General features: G+C 49.1%; 2 protein-coding genes across 7 annotated transcripts in view; one reads left to right on the top strand and one right to left on the bottom strand.

Moving 5' to 3' along the window:
* HNRNPR (heterogeneous nuclear ribonucleoprotein R) overlaps positions 1-22,281 on the top strand; it is a 667,870-nt gene that overhangs the window by 297,536 nt on the left and 348,053 nt on the right. The gene's annotated exons all lie outside the window — the stretch shown is intronic.
* The window catches only part of EYA3 (EYA transcriptional coactivator and phosphatase 3), a 146,264-nt gene continuing 124,916 nt past the window's right edge, over positions 934-22,281 (bottom strand). For all 4 annotated transcript variants that reach the window (XM_032805937.2, XM_032805941.2, XM_032805942.2 and 1 more), the window contains 4 exons: positions 13,136-13,250; positions 12,106-12,227; positions 10,630-10,730; positions 934-4,386 (listed from right to left, as the gene is read on the bottom strand). In XM_032805937.2, coding sequence (XP_032661828.1) covers positions 4,306-4,386; positions 10,630-10,730; positions 12,106-12,227; positions 13,136-13,250 — 419 coding nt within the window. In that variant the 3' untranslated portion in view covers positions 934-4,305. The remainder of the gene's footprint in view (positions 4,387-10,629; positions 10,731-12,105; positions 12,228-13,135; positions 13,251-22,281) is intronic.

Raw genomic sequence — 22,281 nt, 5'->3', positions numbered from 1 at the left:
AACTACCCCACCTTGGCAGCCACAGCACAGAGGCAAAAGTCTTGCATGAGCCATGAAGAGCATGCCCCTCATTCGCCCTGAGAGACGGCCCCTCCAGGGCAGGGTTCAGAATTCTCCCCTGCCTATAATCAGCTCCAGAGCTATCATATTGGATTTTAAAGCCAGCTGGGTGGCTTTCATGTCATTTACATTGAACATAAGAACAGCCAGACTGGGTCAGACCAAAGGTCTATCTAGCCCAGTATCCTGTCTTCCAACAGTGGCCAGTGCCAGGTGCCCCAGAGAGAATGAACAGAACAGGGAATCATCAAGTGATCCATCCCCTGTCGCCAGTTCCCAGCTTCTGGCAAACACCATCCCTGCCAGGGCACAATTCCTGCTGGGCGGGGATGTTACAGGTTTTCAGAGAACAGACCATAGCAATTATTACAGAAAATAGATTTTATTTTTCCAGTTTATAGGACAGTTCCCATCTCACAGAACATGACTGGTCACTGAATCCACAGCCACATACGTACACTGCACCCAACACCTAGTTCTGTGTAAGGCATCTGGCGGGTCCAGAGGGAACCACCTGCTTGCTAATATACTCGAGTACAAAGGGGTAATGCAGCCCTGCCAGGGCACTGGGGACCAGCAAGCATCAACAGGCTGGTTTTTAAAGTAACGGGGCTACAGCAAAACTGGACACAGACTTTACCGACTCAGCCTGGAGGGCACAGGAATACTCAGAAGGAGCATCTTAGGGCTGTGCCACTTTTCCAGCTTTAGAATTTGACACGTTGCTGGTTAAATTACAGTCAAATTGAAAATAATCAAAAAGCAACAAAAAAGCAGGGATTTTCAAACAATCCTCTTCCGAAGAGAATCCCACGCCTGCCAGCTCCCTAGAGAAGGGACAAGTCTCACAAATGCAGCCAGCCACAGACAGAATAAAACAGCCAGGTTAACCTTTATTAATGTAACACAGAAATGTACCATCAACCTCCTGGTAGAAAAGTATTTTACATACATTCGAGGAGACATCGTATAAATATCATTAAGAAATGTCACTGGCTGCAATAGTTTCACACTCAGCCTAAATTTTGCTGAGGTCTTAAAGGTTCCTTAAAATAATCTGAAGTAAACAAACACAAAGCAAAGCCTGCCAGCTATCTGATTGCTCAGTACCTTGGCTTCTATGCTCACTACGAACACCAGGGGGATCCCCCCCCAAGGCAGGGCTCCTCTGCAGTTCTACTTTGTACAATGACTGAAGTGAAGGGGGAGTTTCCCAAGGTTAAGGCACAGGTTTCAAATCCCAAATTAAGCTCACTGAAGAATGACACGTGTTCCAAACAGGCTCAGTTTCACAGGACAAAGTGCCTCAAGCATGTTTACAAGAGAGCTTCTGGCCAGCTGGTGACCCTCATCAGTGAGAGCTGCTTATGGAAACAGAACAGATTCTCCTTTGATCATCCAAAGTAGACCTTTCATCTTCAGATGCACACAGCATCTGTGTCTTTGGAAATGATCCATTTTCATGTGGCTAGTTTCCTGCTGGCTCCTCTCCATTCTCGGTGGTTAATGTAGTAGCAAACTCTTCTATGGGTTTTATTTTACAAACAGGTGCTTTAAGGAGCTGAGAACAGGGCAACTCCAGTACCTTCTGTCACACATAGGACACCCCTCGCCGCACTCCTCTAGCCTCCCCAAACTCACAGGCACCACCATATACAAGTGTATGCCTTCCCTGCCCACAGTCCTTCTCCCCCAGCACACAACATGTTAGGGAGAGCAGGGACAATGGGATCTCCTCCCAAGGTCAGTGTGTAAACCTCACTGGGGTAATGGCAGCAACATGAGCGAGAGATGTTAGTGTATCTGAACACTACATGACCAGGTAGCCTCTCTCAGGCCGCCAATGCAGGGAACAGAGCAGTAGTTACAAATACAGACGTATTTCCAAACATTAGGACAATTCCCATATAATGAGCCATAAAGTAACTACTCACCGTTGAAACTGGCGACACAGATTCTCTACCAGGGAAGATGCTTCCCAGACTGAATGGTTTCTATGTACATGGCACTAAACACATGGAAGAAGTTTCCTGGGGAGTCAGCTACAAATGCACCCAGCTTTGGAGTATATCAGCTTAAGGTCAGAGTGCAAAGCTAGTGCCTAATGAGTGGATAGTACTAGAAAGGCAGGCTCCTAGTCCCAGAGCTCCCCTTGGCAGTTGGGAGATGACATTCCTTAGTTGTTTTATCAAGGAGGTCAAAGATATAAATAAACCTGAAATCCAGAGAGTCCCATGCTTTCCCAGTTCTCACCACGCTGGCTCTGCCTAGATTAGCAAACCCATCCAGCTGTCCCAGGATAAGCAGGGTTGGGAGCCCTAGTATAGAGGGGCAACCTCCTTGCCACCAGTTTTTCAGTTATTGTTTCTCCTGACCCTGTTCAGAGCTGACAGCAGGCTCTCCACAGGAGGCTCCAGCACTGCCAACACCCGTGCAGCTGAGCTGGTGCTAGCCATAATGCTGAATTCTCAGAGAGTCTCTCTGGCACAGACAGGGCTCACTGCCAGTGGACTTCCTTAGACATGCATGAGCTTGATGGCATGGTGGAGTAGGTCAGACACTTTGGTAACTATGGCGAAAACATGCCGCTGCTCAGTGTCCCTCTCAGTGTGTAGCTCTTTGGAGTAAAGTGCTGAGCTTCCCAGACCATCCCCTCTACAGGTTCCAGATCAGCGATCAAGGACTATCTAGGATGCTCAGGATGTCTAAAGATGGGATCCTCCAGATACCTCAAACCTTTCATATCCTAGCTGAGCGCAAACAGCAGTGAGGATGTGCTGCCACTGGGCACGAAAGGCTCCTACATTGTACACAGGAACCTCCAAGTAGCTACATGTTCTGGTGCTGCCATGGCACATGCTTAGGAAAGAGGCAGAAGAATTTCACATGAGACGGGGAGAGCTATGCAGAACAAAGCCCTGCAGCTAACACTGGAACTGGCCTCTGACATGAAGCCCCTGACTTGGAGGTGACAATCTCCAAGGTCAAACACATGGCTGGTTCTGAGCAGGATGGTGCTAAAATACAGGTCTTCTCACTGGGAGCTGATGGCACTTACGCCCTAGCAGAAAGGTCAGTGTAACTACAATCCGTGTCTGGGTGCAGCGGGGGTGGGTGGGTAAATGTCTCCACTCATTGCTAGTGGCTCTCGGTCTCAGCTGTCCTAGAAAACAGAATTCCACTGACAAATGGATTTTTGTTGGGTGTAACTGGGGCTGTAATGTAGTAGAAAGAAATCCAAGCAACTGAACCTGATTTTGCCAACAGGAAATTACTGGACACGGATAGAACTGGGAGAAACAGCCCAGAAAGCCCATTGACATTTCCTTTCCTAATATAATCTGTGAGAATAATTGTGCCTTAAATCACTGGTGGCCAAGTGAAGAACCTCCCACCACATCAGCAGTGCTGAATGAAATACAGCACATGTTCCTATAGCGCCCATCACTCTGTATTCCAGATCACTGGCCATTGGCAAGGCTAGAATTTGGTAATTCTTAGCTGGGAGACAAAGCCCAAGGGAAGGGGTGTGTGGTGACTGAATAGAGATCCATGGGTTCACTAGGAAAGCCGACCTTTTCCTATACAGGGAACTACAAGTCCTGGATACGTGCCCTTCTCCCTTGTTACTATTCAGTGAAGCTGCTTGGAACAAAACAATCTAAAGAAATGGCACTAAATTAACTCTTCTGAACAGACGGGGTGGGGGAGGGGCTCATTTGCACAGTGACAGAGGTATATTTGTCATTTTCATTAATATTTCCCATGAAAAATTAACAGACTTTTTGGCCTTGCAAGATGGAAAAAGTTCGACCCTGCCCCAGATGCTAGACTCTTTTCTATAAAAATAATGTCTATACATTCACTGTGGGATCTATAACTAAGTTGGTTAGAATGGGAGAGGGATCTTACGAAAGTCTGCTGCTATTATATTACCACAAGGATATGCACAGTGAATCTCTGGAGATTACCAGCTAGAGCTCCTTAGCTCCAGCCATTCCCTTCTTTATAAAATAGAGAACAATTAAAGACTGTAGCTATACTGTGTGTGCTGCTGTGGGTAAACCCCTTTGTTCCTGGCAGTACCCGTGCTCCTGAGGAAGTGACTGGGTGTCACCTCCTACTGTACAGTTTGCATTAGCTACATTTCTTCATCAAGGTGAAAAGAAAGCTCCGAGATAGACAAGATTTCTGCCCCTCCTGGAGAAGGGCTTGAAAGGAGCTACATTTGCTCCTCTCAGCTTCTTACAGGAAGTCTAGCTCGAGGGCCTGGTGAAGGGACACAAGGTCTGCATGGTTCGTGATCCTCCAGAAGGGCATGTTGTGCTGCAACAGACATTTACAAAATCACTGTTACAGACAGAGCGGGTGTAACGATGTTTCGCGCCCTAGGCAAAACTTCCACCTTGCGCCCTCGCCCTCCCACCCCTGAACCTTGAGGCAGCTCTTCGCCCCCCCTGCCCTAAGGCGCCCCCCTCGCCCCCGCGGCAGCTCCCTGCCCCAGCTCACCTCGGCTCCGCCTCCACCCTGAGCACGCTGTCACTGCTCCACTTATCCCGCCTCCCAGGCTTGCGGTGCCAATCAGCTGTTTGGCGCCGCAAGCCTGGGAAGGAGAGAAGCAGAGCGGGGCGGCGTGCTCAGGGGAGGAGGTGGAGCAGAGGTGAGCCGGGGCGGGGAGCGGTTCCCTGCGTGCCGCACCCCCCCTACTTGCTGCAGGCAGCCCTCCCCGCACCCCCCTGCCCCAGGCCCCTCCGCCTAAATGCTGATGACGACCGGGGCAGCCAAAGATCTGACCGCTGCAGTCACCGCTGAAGGACCCAAAATGCCGCCCCCCAAATGCTAGCGCCCTAGGCAACCGCCTAGGTCGCCTAACGGGTTGCACCGGCCCTGGTTACAGAACAGCTATCCATCTCCACGTAGTCACAGCAAAGTGCACAGGTCGAGTTTGACAATGCAATCCCAAAGCTGACAGGCCTTAGCATACAATTGGCCACCATGACTCCACTGGCCTGTTCACGCCTGTGCTACCCACACCTCTGTGTTCAGGATGAACAAGGCTGCAGTCAGCTGAGTCACAGAAGGTGCTGACCTCAGGCTTTGGGCAAGCTGTTGCTGCTCTCAGAGGACAATTTGCTGCATCATTTACAGGACGAGCATGCTTAGATGAGAAAGCAGCTGCATGGCACACAAAGCTCACAGCATGCAAGCGAGTCACGTCTGCATAATGACTGTTCAGACAGTGACTTAGTGCACGTGACAGTGTCTCAGATCACGTAGTTAGCAAGATTGGATTGAACAAGCCTGAACAGCTTGCTTAACCAAACTGTCAATACCCACTGTTAGTCTAATTTATAAAACTGAGAGAGGTTAACCAGGAGCAATTTAGTGATCTAATGACTGTTAGGAACGGGGTCCTCATTCATTTCAGAGACCTTGCACCTCACCAATCAATGTAATACAGCAACATTCCCTGAGATTATCTTATGAGGATGGTATTGTACTAACAGTTTATGAATGCAAGTTAAATGCAACCAAAAAAGGAAGCACCCAAGGGAGACATTGAGGCTGAGAAATCAAGCCCTCAAGAGTCAGGTAATTCTCCAGATTAAAGGATCTCCCACCATGTTAACTCTGCCAGGCTGCACATCATGCTATACATATACCCACTGTTAAACAGCATAGCTTGGGGGAGAGGAAAGTAGGGTTACTGTCCCCCCTGCAACTGTGATTCTTTGAGATGATGTGGTCAGTGTGGATCCCACTGTAGGTTCGCATGCTCCTCTGGTGTGAGATTGGGGTCTTCTGAGCAGCATCCATCGAGGCTGTGCATGTGTCCCGTGCCCCCATACGAGGGCATAAAGGGAAGGACAGCCATGACCCTCCTTCAGTTCCCTCGTAATTCTCCCTGGACAGCGGGATGAGGAGTCTTGGCTGTATCAGTCAAACAGGGATTGAACTAAAGCACCGCTGTCCTGAAGCTGTGGAATGTTTCACAAAGGTCAGTGGGTTGCTCCACGTGGCTGCCCTACAGAGATCATTACAGTTCTGCAGCAGGCCAGAGATGTTGCCTGTTCCTGCTGGAGCATGCCTTGATGTTTGGAGGGGCAGGCTCAGCAGCCATCTGATAGCAAGTGGAAATGCATTGTGTGATCTCCTTCAAGATTTGCTGGGATGAGATGGCTTGGCCTTTCAACACATCACATATGGCCACGAAGAGGCAGAGAGTAGGTCTGAAAGGCTTGGCCTTGTTGATGTAACAAAGCAGGGCTCTTGGAACATTCACAGTATGAAGATTCTTTTCTCCTAGCAATGAGTACAGCTTTGGGAAGAGAACTGGTAATGACAGAGACTGGTTCAGGTGGAATTCTGAACTTAGGGTGGTTTCATCACCACTGTGTCCCTGTGGAAGGGAGTACACGGCAGTCCAGCCATGAGAGCTTGTGCTTCACTGACTCTGTGCTGATGTGATGGCTATGAGAAAGGCAGTCTTGATGATGAGATGGCACAATGAGCATTCTGCTAATTATTCGCAGGGGGACTCCATGAACTATAGGAGAACCACATGAATCTACCATGTGGGAATAGGGTCTCTTACTGGAGGCAGGTCTGGAGAAGTCCCTTGAGAAATCTTGACATTATACGGTGTGAAAAAACTGAGTGTGACTGCATTGGAATGTGGCACACTGATACGAGTGCCAGATGGTCTTTAAGGGAGCTAAGGCCTAGTCCTGCCTGCTTCAAGGACAAATATGTAGTCCAGAATCTTTGGTATCAGGGCCTTAGCTGGGTTTACATCATTTTGAGTTGTCTACATAGAAAATCTTTTCCACTTTAAGGGGAAAGTCTTCCCACAGGAGGGTTTCTGACACTGTAGAAGGATCTCCTGGACCTGCAGGGAGCAGTCTCCATCAGTCCTCTTGAACCTTCCAACATCCAGGCCATCAGAGGCAGAAACCACAGGTCCAGGTGCAATACCAGCCCCTGGTTCTGTAATTGCACGTCGAGATAGGTGGAAAGGTGTATTAGTGGGGATGTCTACAGGAGACCTGACAGCCAAACTTGCCTCATCCAGTAAGAGGTTATCATTATGACCATAGCTTGGTCCCATCTGAGCTTGGATATGATCCTGGGGATCGGTAGGAAGGGAAGTAGTCCTTTAGACCACTGAAGTAGAAAGGTGTCTGTAAGGGAGTAGGACTAAAACCTCCTATGGAGCAGAAGTCCTTGCACATGGCATTGTTCATCATTCAAACAGGCCTATGGTGGGAATAGCCCACCAGCAAAACACTGGGTCTAGGGAAGGATTTCTGCAGTGACCACTTGTGGCTGGTTATCACGTTCCTGCTCAGGAAGGTGCCAGGTTGTTGCTGACCCCTGTTCGGTGCAGAGCTACTGGAAACACTGTGTGTCAGTGGCACCATTTCCAGAACATGATCACCTCCAGGTAGGAAGGAGATGATTGAGTACCTCCTTGCTTGTTTATGTAGAGCATCACCAGAGTGTTGTCCATAAGGATCTGCACTGTGGCACTCCAGAGGGCAGGTAAGAATGCTATGCGAGCCAGCCTGATGGCTCTTAGTTCCAAGACATGCACATGGAGTTTTAGATCATCCTGAAGCCAGAAAGTTGTATCTGCAGGTGGTTCAGGTGGACACTCCAGCCTGGGACCAGCACCATTATCAGGGAGGGGACTAAGAAAGGTATCCCTTTTCTTATGTACAGTGGGTCTAGCCACCATTTGAGGTACTGCAGGGACATGGGGTAGGTCCAAAACTTGTTTGGTCATAAGGTGCCTAGATGGGGAACAGACTGTCCTCAGCCAGTGTTGCAGGAGGCTGAGGTGAAGTCTGGCAAGTGGTGTCACATATGTGCACACGGACATAAGGCCAAGGGTCTCAGACATGTACACACTATTGTTGTTGGCCTTGTCTGCAGGTCACACACTACAACTGCAGGGACCGGAACTTGTCTACAGTTTGGCAAAAGCTTTTCTCAAAGGAGTTGAGCAGAGTTCCTTTGAACTAACACCTGTGCCGGTACAAGAGCAACATCTCGTGGTTCACCAGGAGTCCCAAGTGGGAGAATGGAGCGAGGATATGAGCTGTTTTGGTCTCCCCTCGGGATCTGCCTCTGGTCAGCCAGTTATCTAGATACAGGGAGACAGACTACTTGTTCCTTAGATGCTCGGCCACCACAGACGGACACTTGGTGAACATTCTTTGCTCCGTAGAGTGTCAAGAGAGCAGAACCATGTACTGATGATGGTCAGGCCCCACTGTGATGCTCGATACTTCCTGTGGGCCAAGTGGATGGTGATGTGGAAGTATGCATGTATCCTGAAAATCAAGAGCCATAAACCAATGGATCCTGGAGCCAATGGAGGCAAATATTATCATCCTGAACCTGAGATAGCATATGTATTTGCTGAGTTTCTTCAGGTCTAGGATAGGTGAAGACCTCCCTTTCTTCACTGGGACAGGGACATATCAGGTTTAGAAGCCTCTTCCCCTGCACTCCTGAGGTACCTCTTCTATGGCTTGTAGGTAAAGCAACAGGGGCCACTTCTGTTTGTTATAGGCTCTTGTTAAAAGTGTCCCTGAAGAGGGATGCGGCGGGGTTGGGCGGTTATAAGGTAGGGAATGGAACTGGACAGAGTAGCTCTGGGCGATGATCTCCAGCCCCATCTGTCTGTTAGCACAGACCATGCCCAGTGGAATGGGGTGAGGTGGCATCTGAAGGTCATGCTCAGTGGACTGGTTATGCAGTTCTTGACTGTCCAGTCAAATGTGCTGATGGGTCATCATGGGGCTGAGGAGCAGGAAGGTTGTTGACATGCCTTGTTGTACCTTTGCTGGCCTGGTACTCAATGTCTGTGGTAAAACGGGATATGCGGTCTCTGTTGGTGCAATGATTGAGAGCAGTATCCATTTCTAGAGGGTGGGGAGTGCAGTTTCCCAGAAAGCACAGGTCGCATTGGAATCAGGGAACGTAGGTGCCCTCAGTCCATTCACTGAACTGCTCTGAAGCTTCGAAGGGCAAGTTCTGGTGGGTTGCTGGCCAGACCAGTGCCAATGCAAGTGTGCTGGAGGTTAAGTCTGTAGAGACCCTCTGGTTTATTGGTGACATTGCTCACAAAACTCAGTGGTGAAGGGTCTCTGCTAAACTCCAATAGAGAGGCATGTCCTGGGGATGGTGAGGAGGACAACTTCTCTTCCATAGGCAGCACTGATAGAAAAGGTGGCACTGGTGCCAAGGAGTGTGGGGTGCTAATGTATATGTCTGTGTTGAGTGCTGCTCTGGTGCACTCCCAGTCTGTACTGCCAGTACCAGAATCAACATGAACTGAGGTACCTCTGGTACCTGTACCAGTGAAGTCTGCTGCAACATAGTGTGCTTCTCTCCACTCATCTTTGTTGCCACATATGACTTGGTCAGCTTGTCTCCCAATGTTTTCCTGTGATCCTTATTATGGGAGGACACTGAGCTCCTGCTCTGATGGCTAGGGAGACCCCTCTTTAAACCCTATTTACATGTCTGGGCTACTGATGGCTTGGCACTAATGTTCACACTGCTGACAGTGTTGGCTCTGGCTTCGGTGCTGTTTTGTTTGCACAGGTCTTTGGCATGGCCTGCCTGCTGTGCTGGAAGATGCAGGCTTGATCACTAAAGGGGTCTGAGCTTGGCTCTTCTGCATCCAATGTCACTCTCATAGCTTGCTCCAGAAGACAAAGATTCAGCTTCATATCCCTTGACTTGTGGGTTCCTGCAGGGAGGATAGGCAGACCAAGTCCTTCCTTGGGATGCGAGGCTCTCCCCAGCAGAAAAAGTACCTGCTGTGCCTGTCGTCGTGAGGAATCACACCATCGCAGGAGGGTTGGGGCTAGAAGGCAGCATGTTTTGAGTCTGCCATTTGAGTCTGTACAGGGGGGCTGTCTCTATGGGCAGGTTGTACAGGGGATCTGCAAGCAACTGTTAGTTTGACAAGCGCTAAGAACAGAGTAGGCCAATAAAAATAAAGAATGAAGGTGGTTCTGAAGAATCTCAGACGATCTGAAGGAGTTTTTTGATAAGTTTAGCTGAAGTGAAAGACTAGCGGGTTGGACACCATCTAGGCTCAGTCTCGCAGCCATGGGTGGTAAGAAGGAATTGAGGGAGGGTTGCGGTTGCCTGTCCTTTCTGACCTGGTAGGGGAGCAAGAGGAGACACAGGGCACATGTTTGTCCCTGCCAGGTACTGCAATCCAAAAGAATCCAATCTCATGCATGTGAGATGCATGCACACCTACAGTGGATCCTCATTGACGCACACAATGGAGAACACTACAGGAGTGCAATGTGACAGAGTTAATGCTGGCAACGGCACCAGAAGGTGAAGAGGCCAAGGGATCACAGCTACATAGAGACAAGAGGGGAAGAGCAGGATGGAGTGCACGTCACAGGAGGATCAGGGAGGAGCTCCAGGAAGAAGAGCCAAGCCCCAGAAGCAAAGTCTGTGGAAAAGAAGAGCAGTGGCAGTCCAGGTCCCAGTTCGCATCAGCCCCACACCTGGGCTGCAGTCCCAGACACTCACCTGTTTGGCTGCTATCTCTTCATCGCGCCCATCTCCGATCACCACATATGTTACTTTCTTTCCAAATCGTGACACAATCCTCTCAAAACAGCTCTCTTTACCTGCCAAAACACACCTTAATAGTGAATGCTCATGGAAGCAGCACTATCCACCCCAGCACAGGCCCACCCTTCCTGGCCAAGGGAAAACTCTCGTTTGGTTCCTTTGACAAGGCTACCATCTCCTCGGCAAGGACAGAACACCTGCTTTGGACTCTACCGGTACAAGCTGTTCCTATTCACATGAGCAGTTGGAGAGAGCCAGGCATCAGGGATTTCTCATTTGCACAGTGCCCTGATTTCCTATCCCAGGATAGAGAGATGGTCATTTTCAAAGCACACAATACAAATGCTGGCTCCGTCTCTCATGGGGGAGCCCCAGTCCACGTCTTTTTCAAATCCAGTACTGGGCTGTCTAGAAGGATGAGCTCACAGCCACTGCAGATTAGGAGAGTTGGGCACCAAGGAGAGATTTGTCTGTGTCTGCCACTCCTTCCCCAAGGACTGGCTGGAAACACTGAGCAACTATAGATCTAGCTCCAGTGACTAGATGGGCCCATCTGCCATATCCAGGCCATTTGAGGGGTGCACGCCAAGGGGTTCCCCAACAGGACTGCTAGCCAATTCAGACATCACAAAGCACTATGCCATTCTCGAGAGGGTGCAGTACACTCCCCCACCCAGCTGGCTCTACTGTCCGGTACTGAGGAGAGTAAAGTCATGGCCTTGCCCTCATACTCTGTCAGGTAACTAGCTCCCAGAGGCATGCCAGCAGGGCCTGTGCTCTCCATGGGATTCTGGCCAGCACCAGGGCCCTCCCTTCTCCTGCACATCCCAACACAGGGCTTGACCAAAACTGGAGCTTGAGAGGGACAGTGGGACTCTGCCAATTGAGCAAAGCTTCTTTCAAGTCCCTTTAGCAATGGCTGTCTGCTGCAGCACTATATGCCAGGTGGCTGCAGACTCTCTTTATTTCCTAAAGAGATTTTACTGAAGAGTCTTAAATCTCAAATATCTACTGATAAGAATGTGTTAAAACAATCTGAATACTTCAGGAGCAGTACTGAAGCCTATTCTGTGCTGTCTGTGGAGTGCCCAACGACAAGGCTGAGGGCAGAAGTCCTCAACAGGCAGTCTTGGGCAGTGCTGTTCAAAGACTTAGCTGTGTTACTGGGGACTTGTCTACATCAGGGTTTTTTGCATCAGGGCAGCTACCCGAGTGTCAAACTGGCATGGATGTTCTGCACCAGTGTAAAGTGGGGTTTATCCCAGGATAAGCTGTGAAGGTACAAGCAGTCCATCCACATTGGCAATGTAGCAACAGTGCTAAAATCCCTGACATAGTTGAGCCCTGGCTCTCCCTCTAGAGGTCCCAGCCAGCACTCCCAAACAGGCACCCCTGGCAACAGCAAAGAGCTATTTGGAGCAATAACCATACCTATTTTTGTAGCACTATAAATATTTTCAATGGGGAACACTTCTCCCAAGCCGTACAAGAGAACTTTGGCAAGAGCTGGCACCAGCTGTGTTGTCGTGATCAGGACATTCACACAATTTTTTCTAAAGGGTAAAAGAAGAAACAATGAAAAACAGCCACGGCAGAGGATGCAGGGGCTGGCTCTGGACAGCTGGCTTAGGCAACCATAGCAGGGGCCACGTGCTCTGCTGGACACTGCTGTACCTTTCAAAGCAGATCATGATTTAGCCTCTCTCTTTCTGCCTGCTGAAAAAGTCTCCTCCTTGCTCTCCCTCTCATCCCTGTTTTACATTTAGCGCTTTTTGTACATCCCTCCTCTTCTTTAAACTGCATTCAGTGCCTTTAACAGTAGCTGGGCTCTGTCTGTCAGTATTGCTTTCTGTTCCAAGTCACTGACATGAGCACGCAAGTCAGTTTGAGTCTGAGCTAAGAACACAGCAGCAAGGCAATATGCTGTTATGCAGAAATCCATCCATCCATCCCTCACTCCCCTGGGGTGGGGGAAGCAGCATCTTTGGCCACTGGAAAAGGAGCACTCAGTTTCAGTTCTGAGCACTTCCTTTGACTGATGCTCACACGGACATTAACAAACACCTGCCGAAGCCAGACCCAGCCTACTTTCGCCAAAGAGAGGGCTGCTGTATCCCAGGTCTCTAAGGGGGCAAGAAATACAAAGTGGGAGGGAACAGAGTAAGCCCAGAGTAAGCCCCTTCCAAAAATTATATCAAATGCTGCTAAGGAATAGGTAGCTAGAGGAAGCTGTGCATGGATGCTGCAACCTTTTGCTCTGCTTTTTGGCACTGGTGTGTTGCCGTAATCCTGGACAAGCAGCAGGATAAGAAGATCACTATGCCTGAGCACCCTGCCCCTCCACAAGTTCTGCTGAGTTACCCTCTGTTCTAATAGAGGCATGGGCACTGCAGCAGGGCCTGGGCAGCTAGTCATTGACAGTTACTGCTGGAGTGACACATACTTGGCCCCATTTCCATACCTGGATTGTATGAGAAGTAGGGATTTTAATGCAGTTCCCAGCCAGGAATCCGTTAACACTTCTATATCAGCCCGTAGTCTCTGCAAAGCTTCCCTCTTCTGTGGGCTGAGGAGGCCTATAGGAGGTGCAGACAAACAAAAAGCTCCTTAGAAAACCATATTTCCCCAAATAGAAGTATTGTCCAATGCAGAGAACTGCCCCATTTGGACCTCAAGGTAACAGCAGTGCTTTCTGGTCTGACGGGCTGGAAAAGGCATGTTAGAAGGGTTGTTTTCAAACCTGGCTGTGAGATTTAAAAAACAACAGCTGGTAAGTCAGTTTCCATGCACACAGGTGACACGGCTGGGAAGTCAGGATTGTAACTGGTGGTTGAATTCTGTGGAGTGTGGGGAAGAGGAAACAGGGCAGGCATTTCGTGATACTTTGACAGGATTGCGTAAAACTAACTCTTAGAGGACTGACAGTACAATCTGTTCCATTTTGTTCCATTCCAAAGTGCACTGAGTGAAGGACAAGGAGCTAGGTAGGAACTCCTGGGTTCTATTCACAGTCCTGACACTGACTTACTGTGTGGCCTTGGGCAAGTCTATAACCTCTATGTATCTGAACTTCTCCATCTGTAAGAAAGGAAAAATGCTGACCTAACCACCTCAACATTGGGGCAAAGATATCTGTGCAGCACAATGAAGCAGAAAGCACTATATTTATAGATTCATAGGGCCTGAAGAGACATTTCTGATCATCCCATCTGACTTTCTGCATAGCACAGGCCAGAGAATTCCATCCAGTAAATCCTGTACCAAGTCTAGAATGTATGTTTGAGAGCTAGAGTACAGATCTTTTAGAAAGAGACTTCCACCTTTAGTTAAAAGACTTAAATACAAGGGTTAGTAGTGCCGTAACTAGTACATTTGCACATCCCACTACCGCTCTAGGGTTAGTGTGGGCAATACAGGGTTTTGGGATCATTAAGAGAACACTTTGTGCGAGGAAGGGAAGAGAAGAAACTGGATAAGGAATTCAAAGAATTCTGCCAACAAATTTTAATCAAACGACGCACCAGACTGTGGGCCCAGCAGTCTGAACAGAGCACACAGTGCACATTTCAGGAAAACTCGCTGCAGTTAAGGATGAATCCAGTGAACCTAAGGAGACGTAGGCAGTGTGATAACGTGCAACATTTCATACTCCTCACCAGCTAACATTGTGCCAATTCACCTCAGTCCTGCTCTCTAGCGACGATAGTCCAGCACCACATCAACACGAGCTAAGCCTGGCTAATGCAAACAAGGCCTAACATGCTGCAATTCTAGTTGTGGGATTCTCCGTCTCACATCACAAACCAGTCTCATTCTGCACTCTGTACTGCTGAACAACCTTTTGAATATTTTCTTTTTTCACATGGGAAACAAATTAAGGTTTGTGAAAACAAATGTTGTTATGTGTAGAATGGTTTATTTCGAGCTATTTAAGGAGAGCAATACAGAGCTATTTGTACAAAATCAGCTCCAATGGGACATTTTACATTTAATGCAAAGATTATGACCTGCTAAAGGCACTGGAGACTGATCATGGCGACCTGCATAACTAGCAAATGGCATTAGATTGCCTTTCAGTTCTGGCCTTTCAGTTCAGTTCAGAGTCTCAATGCGTGGTGTAGAGAAGAGGGGTTTAGATTTATTAGGAACTGGGGAAACTTTGGGAATGGGGGAGCCTATACAGGATGGATGGGCTCCACTAAACCAAAGTGGAACCAGACTGCTGGCACTAAACATTAAAAAGGTTGTAGAGCAGTTTTTAAACTAGGAGATGGGGGAAAGCCGACTGCTGCAGAGCAGCATGTGGATCGGACACAGACTTCTCTTAGGGGAGAGCCTATTGATAGAGATTCTCTAAGTTCTAGTCGAGGGGAGAAGATAGAAAAGGATAAAGTAGGGGCCAGATCAGACGAGAAACATTCACATAAAGAATCCAACACATCAGAAAAGGGTAGACAAATAAACAATGACAAGTTTTTAAAGTGCTTGTACACAAATGAGAAAGTTACTCACCTTGCAGTAACTGAGGTTCTTCGAGATGTGTCCCCCTCTGGGTGCTCCACTCTAGGTGACGGTGCGTTCCGGCGCCATTGCTCGGAGATTTTCGGTAGCAGTGCCTGGTTGGGATGCACACACTCAGTTGGTATCTCCTGTCTCGTTGGAATCTTCCTGAGTGCGTGCGCCCCACACCCTCCTCAGTTCCTTCTCTACTGTGGAGAATCATACTAGTACTCCAAAGTAGAGGGGAGGAGGGCGGAGAGTGGAGCACCCACAGGGACACACATCTCGAAGAACCTCAGTTACTGCAAGGTGAGTAACTTTCTCTTCTTCTTCGAGTGCTGTCCCTGTGGGTGCTCCACTCTAAGTGAATGTGTAGCAGTACCCACCATGGTTGGTGGGACTTTGGAGATGCAGCAGTGAGTACTGTAGATAGTACTGTATGGTCTGCTGTGGTGTCTGCTGTGGTGTCTTGCGTGAGAGCATAGCGTTTTGCAAACTTGTGTTCAGATGACCCCATAGCCGCTTTGCAGATGTCAGGAATGGGAACATTGTGTAGGAAGGCAACGGATGTTGATATGGCTCGAGTGGAATGAGTTCTAATGCCTTCGGGCGGTTGAAGATTTTGCGCATGGTAACAGGATCTGATGCAGTCAGAGATCCACTTGGATAGACGTTGTTTAGAGATAGCCGTACCTTTTGATCTTTCAGTAATGGAAACAAAGAGTTGTGGGGACTTACGAAATGGTTTGGTCCTGTCTAAATAAAAGGCGATTGCTCGCCTGATGTCAAGAGTATGCAGGGTTGCCTCTTGCGGAGTCTTGTGAGGTTTGGGATAGAAAGTAGGTAAGTATATAGGTTGGTTGACGTGAAAGGTCGATACCACCTTAGGAAGAAATTTAGGATGTGGTCTCAAAGTGACTTTGTCTTTGGAGAAGATTGTGTAGGGAGGGTGGGCCATCAGGGCGCTCATTTCACCAACTCTCCCTGCTGATGTTATGGCAACTAAGAAAGCCACCTTCATGGACATATGAAGATGAGAGGAGGTAGCCAAGGCCTCAAATGGAGGTTTCATGAGAGCATGAAGAACAAGGTTAAGATTCCACGCAGCCACTGTTGGGTAAATTTCAGAGTAGAGATTTTGCAGGCCCGTGAGAAAGCGTTTTATGGTGGAGTGCGTAAAGAATGAATAACTGTCTAATAGGTCATGGAAGATGGTAAGCACCACCAGCTGCACTTTGATGGAGCTGAGCGAAACTTCCTGTTTTAGTTTCAGGAGGTAGTCTAGAATGTTAGGGAGGGTCACATTATTGAGTGCTAAGTGATTACGTGAGCATCAGGGGTGAAACGCTTCCACTTCTGCAGGTAGGTTTTATGAGTGGAGTCTTTCCTACTGTGCAGCAGGACATATTGGACTTGCTCGGAACAGGCTAGTTCATGGGTTTCGAACCATGAAGGAACCAGGCTGTGAGATGGAGTTTTTGGAGCTGGGGTGAAGAACCCGTCTGTTGTCCTGGGAAACGTGGTCTGGCCTGTTGGGGAGAGCCCGTGGGTGACGGGAGGATATGCAGAGTAGGTAGGGATACCACATGTGTCTTGGCCAAGCCGGGGCAATAAGGATGACCCAGGCCTTGCCTTCCGCAATCTTCCGAAGAACCCTGTGTGACAGAGGGATTGGTGGAAGGCGTACAGGAAGGAGTTGTTCCATGGGATGAGGAATGCATCTCCTAGGGATGCAGCCCCAAGTCCCGCTCTGGAGCAAAACGGAACATTTTCGATTCTAGGTCGTGGCAAAGAGATCTATTGACGAGGTGCCCCAGAGGGAGAAGAGCTGTTGGAGTACTGCAGGGTGCAGTTCCCATTTGCGTTGTGTCAGGAAGTGCCTGCTGAGTGCGTCGGCAGTAGTGTTGTGGCAGCCTGGTAGGCAGGAAGTGACGATTTGTATTCGATGTCGTATGCACCAATTCCATAGTTGAAAGGCTTCCATGCAAAGGGAATGTGATCGGGTTCCCTCTTGTCTGTTTATGTAGTGCATGCATGCTATGTTGGCTTTTAAGGCCCAAAGAGATTTGTTCTTTATGAGGGAAAGAAAGTGAAGGCATGCTCGCCTCACTACTCTGAGCTCTAAGAGATGTATGTGTAGGTGCGTCTCTGATGCGGACCACCGGCCTTGTGCCACCCTAGGTGCACTCCCCAACTGATTAGGGAAGCGAGCACTGGGGAACATTGCTGGAAGGAAACCCCTGTGCAGAGGTTTTCTGGACTTGTTTACCAATGCTGGGAAGCTATAACATTGGGAGGAGGAGTTAGCAGCATCCCTAAGGTGTGTCTGTTGGGTTTGAAATTGGAAATGAGCTAGCCCTGGAGACATCTCATGTGTAGCCTGGCGCGGTGAACCACAAAGGTGGTGGCTGCCACGTGACCAAGGAGCTGTAGGCAAAGTCTTGCCTGTGTCCTGGGACAAATAGAGAGCATGCATTTGAGCTGCGTGATAGCGAGGGATCTGTGACATGGGAGCGAGGCCCTGCTCTGGATTGAGTCGAGATGAGCTCCGATGAACTCGATCTGTTGTTTAGGCGTCAGAGTGGATTTTTAGATGTTTATTTGGAGGCCTAGGCTGTGAAAGAGGGAGATGGTGAAACGGGAGCTTGAAGTGTCTTGCCATAGGAGTTGCCCTTGATAAAGCAATCATCCAGATATGGGAACAGCGTGACCCTGTGTTTGCGGAGGTGAGCCACAACCACGGCTAGAGTCTTGGAAAAAAACTCTCAGTGCTGTGGTGGGTCCGAAAGGAAGAACTCTGTATTGAAAATGGTCATGACTGATTGTGAATCGTAGGAAGCGTCTGTGAGGTGGATGAATTGATATATGAAAATAAGCATGGTGTAAGTCGAGGGCTTTGAACCAGTCCCCTTGATCCAGTGCAGGTATTATTGTGCCCAGTGTGACCATCTTGAATCTTTGTATCCTTACGAATTTGTTCAGTTGGCGTAGATCTAGTATAGGCCTCCATCCTCCAGTCTTTTTCTGAGTTAGAAAGTAATGGGAGTAGAAACCTGTCCCTTGATTTTGCGTCGGCACAGGTTCCACTGCACCTAGTTGTAGAAGATACACCACTTCTGTGCGAAGTAAGTGGTCGTGAGAAGGGTCCCTGAAGAGGGACAGGGAAGGGTAGGAGGGTAGGAGAGAAGGGTAGTTTGTCCTTATCGAAAGGGAGATCCTCCACTTTGGTCTGCAGTTCTTTGGGGATGCCAGATGCAAAGAGCCATGAGGCTCTGCGCATAACCACAGCAGTTGCAGTTGTACAGGCTGCTGTGTCTGCCGTGTCTAGAGATGCCTGTAGGGCCATTCTGGAAATCAGTTGGCCCTCAGTCAGGATTGATTTGAAGTCTGCTTTCATATCCTCTGGAATGTAGGAGGCAAATTCAAAAGTTTAGTGTAATTATCAAAGTCGTAACTGGCGAGGGGAGCAGAATACTTTGCAATTCTGAATTCTAGTGTAGAGGACATATAAACCTTGCGGCTCAAGACATCAAGGCGTCTAAGGTCCTTGTCTTGCGGGATGGGTCGTATTCTGTGCAACTGCATCCATGACAAGGGAGTTCGGTGGTGGATGAAAAAAATAGGAAGTCAGCGTCCTTAGCAGGGACATAGTATTTACGTTCGGCCTTTTTGCAGGTTGGTACTAAAGACGATGGGGTTTGCCAGAGAGTGTCAGCATTTATAGGGAGCGCGATTTTTGAGGGTGCAGACGGTTGAAGGATTCTGAGGAGTCTGTGTTGCATCTCCTGAACCTCTTGAAAGGGGATATCTTGACTGAGTGCCACCCTCCTGAAAAGTTCTTGAAATTGTTTACAGTCGTCCATGACCCGTGGACACGGAGGGAGGAGGGCTCCTTCCAGGGCTAATGGAGAGTTAAGGATATGGCGTAACTTGCATACTCAGGAGGGGGCTCAGGAACCTTAGAAGTGGACGGAGCAGGAGATTGATGCACAGAAGGAGGATGACTAGGAGGAGGATGTTGCCAAGAGTACCACTGAGGCCAAGGCATAGGGTAGGAGAACCCAGGTGTTGCCCATGGGGGGATGAAGTAGGGAAACTGAGGCTGGTGGCCTTGAGCCGTGACCTGAGGTGGCAGAGGTGCCCGAGGAGGAGAAGCAGGAGGGGAGAACTCAGCTTGCTGCTGTAAATCAAGTTCACCGTCAGTGAAAACCAGTTCAGGTGGAGAGAGCGGCGGTTCAAAAAATGAGCCCTGTGTACCTAGGAGAGGAGAGTGAGGCTCAGGTGGCACTGAAAGGTCACACTGGGTGAGAAACAGTTGCTCCTGCTCCCTGGGCCGAGCTGAGCCTGCTCTCTGCTCTAGCTCATTAGCAGGAGAAAGTGCAAGTGACAGTAGTGCTGCAGGGGATCTGCTACTGGTGCCTGGCTGGAAGATAGCCTCGGTGCCAACGTTCTTCTCCCTGCAGGGGAGGACTGCGCTAGTGGCATCATGGCCGTTTGTGGTGCCCAGGAGGCATGCGCTGCCGGCACTGCGGCTGTTTGCGGTGCCCAGGAGGCGTGTGCGCTGCCGGCACTGCGGCTGTTTGCGGTGCCCAGGAGCAGCACGCTGCGGGCACCGCGGCTGTTTGTGGTGCTGAGGGGACCAGAACCAGAAGGACCTTCCTGACACGGGAGGTCGGGTCCCTGCCTCTGCACTGTCAGAGCTGTGGCTGAGGCATTAGAAAAAGCTGAGGCACCTGCCTTTAGTGCTGTCAGCACAGAGGGTAGGGATCTCCCGGGAGACCCCCTACCCTTGTTAAAGTCTCTCTTGTGAGACTGTTCTGCTTCTTGGCCTCTGCTCCAGGGAGGGTGAAACAACGCTGCCGCCGTTCCAATCTGGCTGGGAAACGTGTGTGGAGCGGGTTTAACCTTTCCCATCTCCGAAAGCGGCTGTAAGGATTTTTCCATCATCAGCATTTTGAGCCGCAGATCGCTGTCGTGACAAGCTCTTGACTTGAGGCTCGCGCAGGGAGGCACTTCACAGGACGTGGGTGTCCCCAAGGCACTCCACACAGTATGAGTGCCCATCTCTCCATGGCAGGGATTCCTGAACAGGAAATACACCTTTTAATATCCTGAAGCTCCTGGCACTATGAATTAGACATGCCGTGGAGAATGTCTCAATGCGAGACAAGCCTGAGGGATTTTTTTTTTTTAACTAAGTAACTAAATATGTACCTACACTCAGGAAGGAAACAACTGGGATGTAACTAATAATTTTTCATCTTGGCCTCTGCTCCAGGAGGGTGAAACAACGCTGCCGCCGTTCCAATCTGGCTGGGAAACGTGCTGGGGAGCGGTTTAAACCTTTCCCATCTCCGAAAGCGGCGTGTAAGGATTTTTCCATCTATCAGCATTTTGAGCCGCAGATCGCTGTCGTGACAAGCTTCTGTGACTTGAGGGTCTCGCGCAACGGGAGGCACTTCACAGGACGTGTGTGTCCCCAAGGCACTCCACACAGTATGAGTTGCCCATCTCTCATGGCAGGATTCCTGAACAGGAAATACACCTTTTAATCCTGAGCTCCTGCGCACTATGAATTAGACATGCGTGGAGAATGTTCAATGCGAGACAAGCCCTGAGGGATTTTTTTTTTTTAACTAAGTAACTAATATGTACCTACACTCAGGAAGGAAACAACTGGGATGTAACAATAATTTTTCACCGTGGCCACTTGCAGTGCCGAGGGGACCGGAGCCACAAGGACCTTCCTGACATGGGAGGTCGGGTCCTTGCCTCTGCGCTCTGTCAGAGCTGTGGCTGAGGCATTAGAAAAAGCTGAGGCACCTGCCTTTGGGGCTGTCAGCAGAAAGGGTAGGGATCTCACGGGAGACCCCCTACCCTTGTTAAACTTTCTCCTGTGAGACTGTTCTGCTTCTTGCCTCCGCTCCAGGGAGGGTCAAGCAACGCTGCCCACCGGTTCCGATCTGGCTGGGGAGCGTGTGGGAGCGGGTTTAACCTTTCCAATCTCCGAAAGCGGCTGTAAGGATTTTTCCATCATCAGCATTTTGAGCCGCAGATCGCTGTCGTGACAAGCTCTTGACTTGAGGCTCGCGCAAGGGAGGCACTTCACAGGGACGTGGGTGTCCCCAAGGCACTCCACACAGTATGAGTGCCCATCTCTCCATGGCATGGATTCCTGACAGGAAATACACCTTTTGAATCCTGAAGCTCCTGGCACTATGAATTAGACATGGCCGTGGAGAATGTCTCAATGCGAGACAAGCCTGAGGGATTTTTTTTTTTTTTAAACTAAGTAACTAACTATGTACCTACACTCAAGGAAGGGAAACAACTGGGATGTAACTAATAATTATTTCAATGTTTTTTGTTACTGTTTCCTAATAGAGACCAGGGAAGAGAAGGCAGCACTGCCCTGAGTTCCGTCTTCGGCCGAGGACGGTTGAGAAGGAATTGAGGAGGGTGTGGGGCGCACGCACTCAGGAAGATTCCAACGAGACGGGAGATACCAACTGAGTGCACGTGTCCCAACCAGGCACTGCTACCGAAAATCTCCAATCAACGGCACCGGGATGCACCGTCACCCTAGAGTGGAGCACTGACAGGGACAGCACTTGAAGAAGACGCTAGAAGTCTAAATAATAAGATAAGTGAACTAGAGTGCCTTGTGATAAAGGAGGATATTGATATGATAGGCATCACAGAAACCTGGTGGAGTGAAGACAATCAATGGGACACAACCATTCCAGGGTACAAAATATACTGGAAGTACAGAACAGGTCATGCGGGGGGTGGAGAAGTGGCACTATGTGTGAAAGAAAATGTGCAATCAACTGAAGTAAAAATCTTAAGTGAGTCCACATGTTCCATAGAATCTCGATGGATAGTAATTTCATGCTCTAATAAGAACATAACATTAGGGATCTATTATCGACCACCTGACCGGGACAGTGATAGTGACGATGAAACGTTAAGGGAGATTAGAGAAGCTATCCAAATAAAGAACTGGATAGTAGTGGGGGATTTCAATTATCCCCATATTGACTGGGAACATGTCACCTCAGCACAAAATGCAAAGACAAAATTTCTCGATACTTTAAATGACTGCTT

This window comes from Chelonoidis abingdonii, chromosome 25, assembly GCF_003597395.2.
Source record: "Chelonoidis abingdonii isolate Lonesome George chromosome 25, CheloAbing_2.0, whole genome shotgun sequence".
Taxonomy (NCBI): Eukaryota; Metazoa; Chordata; order Testudines; family Testudinidae; genus Chelonoidis; species Chelonoidis abingdonii.
Note: the sequence above shows the minus strand (reverse complement) of the source record. Positions and strands in the feature narration are given on the sequence as shown.